Source organism: Erithacus rubecula, assembly GCF_903797595.1.
Source record: "Erithacus rubecula genome assembly, chromosome: 1".
NCBI classification, from domain to species: domain Eukaryota; kingdom Metazoa; phylum Chordata; class Aves; order Passeriformes; family Muscicapidae; genus Erithacus; species Erithacus rubecula.
In genome coordinates this window covers 33850243-33862368 of record NC_136658.1, presented here as the reverse complement: position 1 = coordinate 33862368, position 12126 = coordinate 33850243, and the positions used below count along the sequence as shown (strand labels likewise).

Below are 12126 nucleotides of genomic sequence, written 5' to 3'. Positions count from 1 at the left end.
AAAAAAAAAAGATGACAGTCCATATCCATATCTGATCCTCGCTGCTTCACATACATTTTCACTGTCAGTGCTCCTATGTACTTGCAATTCTGCTGGTAAGAAAGATAATTTTTCTAACAGATTCTTCCATTTGCAAGTTAACAAATTTTTGAAGGATCAGCAGTTTCTTGCAACATCATCACTTTACACGCACAGTTATATTAATTAATTGACTGTATTTCTGTGGAATATTACTGAGGGTTTAAGACAATACTTTAGAGAAAATTTCCTGCCTCAGAGGCCTTCTTATTTAAATGAGGCACAAAACAGATTTCAACAGCCAGATGGAGGAGCACAAGGAACCAGACACACAATCCTGGTCAGGATGACTGTCAGTGGTACCAGTACATCTGCTGTTTAAGCACTGTGACTTCTATGTAGGCCTGGCAATGAAGAAAGTTTCTGTGGTGAGACAGAATAAAGGAAAAAAATGTCTGTTAACATCTATTAGTATTTTGTTCCCACAGAGGAAGAAGATATTGAAAGAAAATATGATTTTTTCCCACTGGTAAAAATTTAATTCAGAACAAACAAACAGGAAAAGAGAACAGAAAAAATATTAAAGCACATTAAGTTCATCTGTGCTCTAGTGATCCCTGTAATAGTAATCCTCGATTTTATTATTCATTCTCCAGTAAAGTTTTTCCTTCAACAAAATAAATACATACATTGTTGTACACATTTTGGACCACTAGTTACAGGTAGTGAGGTACACAACAACCTTTTGTTTAAGCAGAGATGCAGTCTCTTGAAGACTAGTGAATTTTCCAGGAAAATTTTTTGACATTGCCTTGAAAAATTGATTAATTAAAAGGTTACAGTGGTATTGTTTAGATTGGTATGGTGATCTCTCTGCAGATATGCTGCACATTTAAAATATCTGATGCTTCCAATGGAAGAAAAGCTGCTGCAGATTTTAACATGTGCAATTGTGTTTCTGTTTGCATTTAGGAAACTATGGTGAAAGTGGCATGGAAGCTTTCAAAGACATGGCAGCCAAGGAAGGGATCTGCATTGCACACTCCTACAAGATCTACAGCAATGCTGGTGAGCAGAGCTTCGACAAGCTGCTGCGAAAGCTTCGGAGCCACCTGCCCAAGGCAAGAGTGGTAGCCTGCTTCTGTGAAGGAATGACTGTGAGAGGCCTCTTGATGGCTATGAGGCGCCTGGGACTCGCTGGAGAGTTTTTGCTGCTGGGCAGGTGAGTAGTGCTGTGCACTGATAGCCAGCAGATTTAGTCAGCAGGGCAAAAAAATGAAAACGATCCGGTTTTCTGGACATAAAGCACATACTCATGGCCTCTCCTATACTGGGCATATCTAAAAGATAGAAAGAAATGTCAGTTGTGTCATAGCAGAACAAACTCTACAAAGAAATGCATCATTTTCATGACTTGCCAGGCAAACACAAGACTGCTTGGCCACTCTTGGCAGCAATGTGTAGTGGAAAGCTGGCACACAAATCTTTCATCTATACCACTTGTTTTGTTCACTGCAGTTTAAAATGCATTGTGTGCATATACAGCCTGAAGGTGTCTCATTCCAGTAATTCTGTGTTAAGAATTGCTGATGTGGCCTCTGGGTGTACCTGAAACAGAGCTCCCCAAAACAAAGTTTGCTAACTATCACCTTTTCTTCCTGAGCCAATGTGCTGATGTGCATGCTGTCCTAAGGGCAATATATAGATAATCCTTTATCTTAGCTCAATGATATCAGTGTTTCCTTTCCTAAAGAAGGAAGGAAAAGTCACTTAGTGTATGTTCAACCAAAAGGAAAAGATTCTGGGCTTGTAAGCAGAGAAGGAAGTTATTGATGTTAATCTAAAAAAATTTTTACATTTTCCCCTTACTCATCAAGTGGATCCTAAAAAAGACAGAAAAAAATGATGTATTGAAAACAAAATGGAGTACACTGAGAGTCAGCTAATGTAATTCACCACCTTTTCAGTGCATTGTTAGAAGGATGAGCTGTTGTTGTCCCAAGCATGAACCCTACAGGAACACGAGAAAACTGGAGTCAGTGAAACCAGAAGTCATGGTAAGACCTCCAGGGACACTTTCAAGGACTCCCTTGGCAGGTGGGAAGCTGAGTGTGTCCAACTGGTGGGACACCAGGCTCTGTTCCCAATCTGCCCCATTACACACAGCTGCCCTTCCCCCTTGGGCAAAGGGGAAAGCAAACAGGCAAAAACTCAGGCTCTTGTCTCTGCCCTTACTCTTTGACATCAGCTTACATTGTGGTATTTTCAGATGGGAATTTCTTAGTTCTTTCTCTGATACATGGCAACTGCCCCCACCCTTCTTTTCAAACACATTTTATCTGTAGGGACTTCCATGGACTGTCATGGTCCTTTTCTGGACAGACACTCAAATGGACCACCGTCCTCAAGGTGAGATTCACCTAAATATTTTTAGATGTCTATAATTTAGACACTTCCATGTAGCCATCAGAATTCTCTCTACAGTTAATCAAACAAAATAAGACCTTGTTTGTAATGTGCACATTTCAAGTAGCTCAGAGAAACCATATTCTAGCAAAGGGCTTGTACAATGACTCTTGATCACCACCTTTGGTGGAAGAGCCTACTTGTCAGTTGTTTAGAGTAGATTGGAGCAAATGCCACCTCCACTATCTCTAGCTGAATCTGGTGCCATAGGATGTTTGCTATCTTCTTCCGTCCTAAATACAAGAAATTGCCAACTATCTGCAACAGTATCCAAATTTATAAGCATATAAGCATTGTTTAAAAAAAATATGTTGGCTCTTAACTATTCCAGACTCCAAACTGTACATAGTTTTATGTGGGGTTTATGTACAACAGTGCTTAATTTAGCCCTCTGAGATGCTTTTATGAATAAGGACTTCAGGAACTGCTGATGGTGGAAAAGAGTAGAGCAATTTAGATTATCTCTTTTAAAAAACAAGGTCTAAGGAGAACAGGCTTTGAGGTTTTGCTTCAAGAATTTGTTTGGGTTTTTTTTGTTTTGTTTTGTTTCTTTGTGAAAAATACCTGTTTCTAGCTGTGGTGGTAATTGTCGTGAGTAATTACAAGCAAGTTGTTATTCAGTATATGACTTCCATTGAGTAAATTGAAAGTGATAGCTTCTCTTAGAAGCCTAAACTCTGAAGTCTTTCCAATTGGAGCAAAAATCCTTAATTCTACCTGACTATTTGGGGTGTATCCATGCTTGTGGCAGTACTACACAGTTTAGTTGTGAAAAATACAGCACAGATTGGAAGTGCTCACAAAGAAAGAAAAAGGAAAGTGTAGGGATTTTTTTCTATCCTTTTAATTTATTATCAGAGATTCTGAGATAATGGCTGAGAACTGGTGCATTAGACAAAGATAACTGGAGAGATACAGTCTCTTTACATTTAGCTCCGCACTTCAAAGATCCCAAGGATCTTGGAGCTTGTTGTGTTTTTCATTAGATTTACTTCCGATTTGTTATCAAAATCAGCTATACACCGGGAAAAATAAAACAAATGAACAAACAAAACATAGCTAGTTTTGCAGGTGATAAATTTTTTTAGGCTTTGAGTCATCCTTAGTCTGTAGAGCAGTGTTTTGTTTCTGCCATGCAGCAAGAACCATGTGTAGAGTGTTGGAAGTTATGGAGTGATAGTGTTCCACAAAAATATTCATTCTTACAAAAATGTTATCCTTCCCCTATGGGCTAATTTCTGGGCTTTGAGGCAGAGGCAGAAGGAAAAAAAAAAAAAAAAGAACAGGGAACTTGCAAGAAGACTTCTTGACACAGTTGAGGTGTAAGACAATAGGCATAACCTAGTTCCTGTAGGGATTTAAAGGTCTGTTTTCCAGGACCTTGATGTACTGTGTGCTCTCTTGGGTTTGACTGGCTCTGTTGTCTGTGGATATTTAACTGTTGGTCAGAAGCCAGGGTTGTTGGTTGGTTCTGCAGAGAACAGTGTAAGACACTGACCTGGGTTGGAGGTGTCACCAGTACAAACCCAGATCTTGTACAAGAAGATTATATTGGGGACCCTTTTATACATCATTTATAGGGAGAAAAAACACTAGGTAAGATTTTGAGAAGAACAGATGGTTCAGAGTGCTCTAAGGGGAAAGAACTACATCTGAAATTAAGGAAGACTCATGAAATTAATTTCTCTTGCAATTCTATGAGGGAAAACGGACTAGGATAAGATTTGTACTTTCATTCATTGTCTGATCCTGGAGTTGCTCTGGGCTGCCCATTCAACTGAGAAGGTTATAAAAGGGCATTCCAAGTGTAGTGAGAGTGCCTTTCACTGGAATGCAATGGGCTGAAAAGAAAAACTCCATCTACTAATGAATACTTTTCTGTTTTCCTACAAATTCTTCTCTGTTGTTTTGTTAAATGGAGAATCCTTTTGTTTCTTTTCCAAACGCACACAAAGAACTAAAGTCAAAAAAGACACATAGTAGCTTTATGGGAAACCATAAATACATCAACATTTCTGCTTCCTCATTGCTTTCTTTTATGTTCCATTTTTAATTTGGTTTCACCCCTAATATTTTCTATCCAAATCCTTGCAAAAATATTGGGATTTTTTAAAGCTATGGATTTCTCACAGTGTGTGTATTATGCTCAGATAAACAGAAAATGGATTGGCCAAGAGGAGTGCATATCACATAATTTACCTTATAGAACCCCCAGGGGAATAAAAAGAAATCTTTCAATAAACTGTCCACTGTTGACCTACTATGCAGTATGTGAAAATGCATTGCCTGCCTGTGACAGATATGCAAGGTGGCATGTCATTAGTGACTGGAACACTCCAACTCTTTTTGATTCATGAAAAACATTTTTAATGCTTTAAGGCAAATATTTACCTCATGCATCTTGAAGAATTAGACTTAACCTCAAATATAAAGATGAGTGTGCTGACTTTTAAGTGTGAAAAAAATGTAATTTTAAATTAACCATTACTCAGCTTAATTGAGATATGGACACTAGGCTTCATCTGTTCATCTTCACTTTTTCTGTCATTTACAGGTCATATGCCAGGAGTTATCTTTACAGATAAATTCATTTGAGAATAAAAAATGCTTTCACACATAACTATGAAACAGATCTCAGAAGGAACCATGGAGTATTAACTGCGTAGATAAAATCAGCTTGGTTGTACATGATATTCAGCTATTCCTCATTTTATTGTAATATTCAGACTCAACAGCTGAAATTTTCTTTTGTGTTGTACACCCACCTTTGTCCTGCTCCTCTTGTAACCCCTAGAACTCTAGTTTCAGATCTTTGGACAAAATGTCTGTGATAATTCTCTAAACTATAATTTTATTTTATGCCTTTCATCTGCAAGGATTCCAAACTTGTCTCAGAATAGCTAAGTATCTTAATGATAGGTCACATGATTTTTAATAATAAAATAGACAAGGTCATGAGAATGGTCAAGCATTGGTACAATTCCCTGCCCAGGAAAGTGGTGAAATTACCACCCCTGGAAGTGTTCAAAATACATGTGTGTGTGGCACTTGGGGATAGCGTTCAGTGGAGAATCCTTAAGGTCTTCTACAATTTTAATGATTCTGGGATTCTAAAGGGAAAATAGAGGTATTTAGAGATGAAAATGGCTTGCTCAATGTCTACAGCTTCCAAGTGACATTCCACAAGCAGTACTCATTTTCAAGAAATTACTGTGACTTCCATTTGCTTCATACATTCATGTAGGCATATGGTGTATCAGATTTACTACTGTATTCACTATCCTATCTGACTTTTAAAAATTAATAGTACCCAGATTTTCTGTTGTATTAAATGACAAAATTATATACAATGAATAAAAAAATGTATGTGAGATGGAAATATGTCCCTAGGGTATAGAACCAATTCTGATTTTCAGCTGTCTAATTGAAGAAATATGGACAAAATTTATCAGCCTAATTTATTTTCTACATGACTCTTAGATATTTAACTTAGCCAGGATTTACAGAAATTTAAATCTGTGACTTGTCTGCAATATCTACAGCAAAGGAATTGGAAATCTAGGGCTGCAGGGCATCCTCCAGAGTTTCCATCTTCTTTGAAGTAGTCAGGACTTGATGTCTATGTGCTGTAATGTCCTTGCAGAGATGAAGAACCACATCCTGCATTTTCAGGGTTCTCTCTGCTCTGTGATATGTGCTGTCTGTGCCTCGGGATGCCTCAGGCTGTGCCTCTGAAGCATGCCTTGGCTGCAGAGCATGCCCTGATGGAGAAGGGTAAGGGCAGGACACCACTTCTAGCAGTGTGAGCATCACAAACAAGTCAGGTGAGGCTCTGCAAGAAGGCAGAAGGACCACTGAAGGAGTACCCACTCCTTTCAGGACAACAATGATATGCTCTATCACAAATCACCTCTCCTAATAAAATATCTGCTTAGCTCCTGAGGAGATGGATTGGAGGAAATTGTTATTGATTCTAAGAGATGTTGCAGCAAATGAGCTAAGTAGAAGGTAAGTAGTAGAGATGAGGAAAAGGAGGAAGAATAAAATGTGGAGAAGCATTAGTTCCAGGAAATCCCAAAATTCCACTGATAGAAAACTCAGTAGTAGATATGAAAAAAGCTGGTTATCAACTAAAAAGGGCAACTGGAGCTGAAATTATAGCAAGATGGATGGTCTGAGGGAAATTAGTTATTTTTAACAGTCCAAAAAGAAATCTTTTGTGAACTTTTAAGAAGTGTCTGTTAGACGAAGAAATATCTCCCTACAAAGGATATAGTGATTTCCTTCCTGAAAGTATGCTGTGTGGTGTAGGTTAACATGCCTTTTTCTATCTTTGTACAAGCCCAAGTGGTGAAGATGTTCCTGTAAAATAAATTAGGATATGAAATTTTGCAGACCTGAAATGTGGTCTAGATTAATTTTTGGTTATTTCTTCTGCTTCTGGGAAATATTAATCAGACAAAATTCTTCTATCTATAATAGTTCTTACTGCCTAACCTGTGACAAAACTGTAGAAGATAAATGCAATGTAAGTTCTCTCCTCCAGGAACAAAATAAGCAGGTAAAAAGGTACTTTTAGAGTACAATTGTGCAACACCAGCCTGTATGAACAGTCTGATTTTTTTTCTTCAATCCACAGCAGACAGAAGTCTGGTGCAGCCTCACCTGAAAGCTGTTTCCTCTAAGACAACTGTCTGCTGCCCACTCATTACTTATCTCTGTTCCCTTGTTCAGGCATCAATGTGTCGCCCAAGGAAGCAGGTATCATTGTATATGTAGTAATTAAATGCACTGCAAATAGCAGTATTAAGTCAGAATCTTCATTTCTATCAAAAAAACACAGGAACTTTACAGCAAAACAAAGGTTTGCTTTCTAGAGCTGTGAAAGAGATTAGGGGGTTGAAAAGCTGTCTTGCCTCCTATATCCAGACAGAGCCTTTAGAAGTAAAGCCTACTACAGGAAAAAGAATAACTTAGTTTTGAGCAGGAGCTCTGTGGCCTCCATTTGAGGCAGTCTCATGGCTCAGAGACCCTCAGGGTGAGCAGTAGCAGTGGTGTCCTGCTGCAGATGGGAGCAGTGAAGAGGTTGGTCAAGGCTGTTTGTGCAACGATTGAAAAAACCATATTTTCCTTTCTGTGGTTCAGACTCCACAAACTATGCTTGAGGATTTTAGGGAGACAAGTGGGGCAAACATATCAAACTGAAAGCAAATCAGTCTGCCTGTTTTTTTAAACTTTCTTATATGCCTTTAAGATACTTTTTTTTTCCCCCTTGGCATCTATCTGACCTGTTTCTAATAAATATTGCACTTGCTGTCCAATTTTACAGTCACTGATGTGTATCAGGCAATTGGGGATGACAGTAGGCTCCACACTCATTTGGAAGAATGTCTTAATTTTGCTGTTTCAGGAATGATATGTATTTCTTGGGGTGGATGGTGGTGGTATGGGGGTGGATGTTACCATGGAATCGAGCAAACAATGAAGAATTTCCAAGTGTGCATATTGGCAAGTGAGCACACCTTCTACACATTAGAAAATACTCTATCAGGTCAGATCAAAAATCCATCAAACCAATGTGTTGTTTGGGAGTGGACAGCAGCAAATGAATGGCAGCAAGTGACATCAGACCAGGATGGAGCAAAGTTCTCCTGGAGAATTCTTGGGAATTCAAGGGAAGCCCTTGTGATCATCTTTGTGGCCATCCTCAGGAATCCCTCTAACAGATCCACAGCCTTCTCCTGTTAGGACCCCAGAGCTGGAAGCAGCTATCCAGGGTCTCATAGAGCCAAGTAGAGGGGGAGAATCACTTCCTGCCTCATGTTTCTTCATTCATACTTCTTTTGATGCAGCCCATAATGAATTTGACTTTCTGGGCTGGGAGTTCACATTGGATCATGTTGAGCTTCTTATCCACCAACAACCTCAAGTCTTCTCCTCTGGGCTGCTCTTTGCATAGCCTGTACTTGTGTTTGGGATTGCCCCTTGCACTTGGCTTTTTTTTATCTTCATGGGGTTTGTGTGGATCCACTTTTACAATCTGTCAAATTTCCTCTGGATGGCATCTCTTGTCACTAACCTTGTCATGACATGACAAATCATGTGTGTCCAATTAAATTATACACTTCCTGTAAGTAGAGGTCTACTCTTTCTCACCTACAACTATCATTAACAGCCAAAGGCTTTGTTAGTCAATATGTTTGAACAGAATTGTGCCTCAGCACTGTAGAAAAAGACAGTGGCTCAGGATGTCCTTCGAGTCTTTTACTTCTGCACTGGTTCACCTCTACAAATTCATGCTTGATCCATCTTTGGTTAGGTCTGCTTAAAGTCTTTCAAGGACAAAAATTACTCAGTCCCCTCAGTCAACTTCTTCCTAAGCTTAACTACTCCTTATTCTCCTCCTAGAGTCAAACCTACAAGTTTTTAAGCCCATCACTCCTTGTCCTACTCATGGGAACAAAGGAAGAAGTTTCTAAGACTGCAATTTCTGTATTTGAAGACTTGTTCTTACCCTTGTTCTGCTTTGACAACATTCAGTATGAACAGAAAGCAGGTTTTACACCTTGGAATTAAATGAGATCTCTATTATCCCAGTTGAAATGAGACATGAGGCAAAGTCAGAGAAAGAGATGTTAAACAATCCTGAAGAATTATATAACATATATTTTCATTGCAAAATGACAGATTCATGAGATGACCTACACGGTTGAAAATAGACAGTGCAGCAATCTCAAAACTAACTCCACATTGCCAACAGACCTGTGCTTGCAGGTCTGCATGAAAGTAAGTCAGAGGCATTGCTGGGAAATTGTGTGCATTTCTGGGCTCCTCTCTGCTCTCATACAAGAGATATATCCTTCTGATTTCATATTTGACTTAGAAGCTCTATCTATATTTGATATTAGAAGCTCTACTTTATCCTGCATCTTATTAAAATTCAGAATGGGAGAAGTCTATGAGTGGCTGACTTAAGATTGTTCTCTGCAAATATGTCTTCTGAAAGTAATAGGAAGCCATCACAAAGAATTTTCTGATGTAAACCTATTTTGGGAATGAAAGAGACTCTTTCAATACTAAGAAAAAGAATCAAAAATACCCTTGAAACAGTGAAAACATTTTCTATGCAAGCTTGAGAAAAGATGAGATGCTTTCTTCTCAAAAACAAGAGGTAAAAATAAACTAAGATCTTAAACCCCAGCATTTTTATTCCACAATTTGCTGCAGGCTACACAGTAAAATGTAACTTTTTAAAACATTTAAGCTAAGATGAAAAATGTCATGAAAAATGTGAGTATATATTCCTAGAAAACTTTAAAGACAGTTGGAACAGGATGAAAATTAACATTAGGCTTGATATTTTCTGATCTTTAGAAAAGCTACAGAATTTTGATTACTGAAGTTAAGTGATGGTCTTTATTTTAAAAAAAATCCTGTTTCTTCTCCTCTAAAATTAACACTTTGACAAATAGAGTTTTGCTGTAAGGTGCTGATCAACACTTAAGATCTGTTTCCTTTCTGTTGTCTTTCTCTGCAGCAAGTGGCTATGATATTTTCCTTGACTTCTTTTTAACTCCTTCTGATTTATCTGCATCATCCCAGAGTCTACACCCAGGCCTAGTGGCTCACTGTACACACACATCTGTATGCAGAGAAGGTATTTGTGAAAGGGGAAGACCCAAGGGTTTGTAGCTCCATGGTACTGTGTCCTGGTAAAGAGAATCTGTTCCAAGCCATGGAGTCCAGGAACTGCCTCTTCTCTCAGCAAATCTGCCATCAATTCTGTTCATGCCTCAATTTCTTAGTTACAGAGATCTTTTGTGTAGGTAAGCAAAGAGGAAGAAATACTCAACCCCTTGGACAGCAACTTGTCCCAGCATTGCCACTGCTTTCACATGTGTTCCATTTTTCAATTAGAGAACAGTGGGACTCAGAAAGGCAGGCAGATTTTTTCCTCTAACTTCACATTTGAGTTGATTCAGTTGTACTTAAAACACCTGGAAGATCTGAACATAGAAACATTACCCCACAGCAGAGATTTATACAGGTGAACCAATCTCACTAACACAGGTGAGTGATTATGGAAGAGTATTTCTTGGAGTAATGAAAACTTCTGTTTTGTAAACTCGTGTTGTAATTCATTTTTCTATCACTCGATTAAGGTGACAAAGCACACACAGCAGAACATCTCCCCTTCACTATGGCTGAATTTTTAATTTCTAGTGAAGCCATTGTCTCTCCAGAGGTTAAGGTTGAAGGCAAGTGACAAGGTGAATGAAGGACCAGAACTCACTTAACCTAATTCTGGTGGAATTTAGTCCTGTCCTGCTTTGAAAAGATACTATAAATAATAGCAAGAATATACTACTTTCAAGGAGACCAGATTAAAAAAAAAATATTATTTCAAGGAATTAGGCCCAAGCTGAAATTTATTGATAATTTTCATATTAGAAATGTGTGAAAACAGCATTGAATAAAGGAATAGTGTTTTTGTTAGGAAGTTAGTTATAAAATAAAATTTATATTTGCTAAGGGGTCATACTTTTTGACCTTTATTCATGTTGATTAGTGACACTGAGGGAGGTGAAGACTGAATTATAATGAGTAAATCATCTCTATCCTGGGATAATGTATAGTCATAAAACATGGTGATTTGATACATTTTAACTGGTATGTTTTTAAGCATTCTGTGTCTTGAAATGTTGACATGCACAAATCAGTGTCAGTCTTTGATGCTATTTTGAAATAAGATTTGCTGAAATTATTTTTAATATAATTCTACCAATGCAGGCCAAAAGGAACATTATTCCTTGTATCCTAGGAGTTAAAACAAAGTAAATTAAATATACTTCTGAAACTCTTCATATGTTCAAAAAGCCTTAGCTAAATCAGTTTACTTTTCATAGCCAAATGTGCATCATGCAAATGCTACCTGAGTAAAAACAAGTCCATGTTAGCCACCCTAGACCTGATTTTACCTGAGCATTTCAGACATGAGAAAAACTATACCATAATGTAATGTCAAATCAGCAATATGTGAGGAAGATGACCATCACAAAATAGAGGGGTTGATGTTAGTTTTACATTTAATGGAGATTTTATGGGGCTTTAAGCAAAAGTAATACACAAAAATGTGTTATTTAGCTGCTTGACCTGACACCAGATATTTATAGAAAGACCAGCAACTCTTGCATTTAGAAGGGAGTGTCAAGAAACCAAAACAACAACTGCAGGTTGTTTGCCTGGTTTTGTTGATATTTGAAATCTCTTTCAGAGAAAGACATTAATACACAATTGGTTTTGGTCTTTAAAAAGAAAAATCAAAAACAGAACTGCTTCTGAAGTCATCATCTCTTAGCTATTTTTTTTTTTACAAACTTTATGTATATTTTTTTCTTTTTATTATAGGATATAACTGATATTATATAGCAATTAGAAAATAGAAAGCTTAATTACTTGTGCAGCAATTTCTCTGTCAGAACTATAAGTCCTTCTTGCTGCTCCATAAGCCCATGTCATGGGAAATCTTCCAGTACAAGGGTTGGGTCAAGGTTATTAGTATTTTTCAATCATGTCCCCCCTCATTTTGCCCTAAATTGTGCTTAATATGCTAGTTTCACCTACTGTCAGCCAGAAACTGTC

At 37.9% G+C, this 12126-nt stretch overlaps 1 protein-coding gene across 4 annotated transcripts in view; it reads left to right on the top strand.

The window, feature by feature from the left end:
• The window catches only part of GRM5 (glutamate metabotropic receptor 5), a 240335-nt gene that overhangs the window by 107006 nt on the left and 121203 nt on the right, over positions 1–12126 (top strand). For all 4 annotated transcript variants that reach the window (XM_079301034.1, XM_079301032.1, XM_079301033.1 and 1 more), the window contains one exon: positions 991–1240. In XM_079301034.1, the coding sequence (XP_079157160.1) occupies positions 991–1240 (250 nt within the window). The remainder of the gene's footprint in view (positions 1–990; positions 1241–12126) is intronic.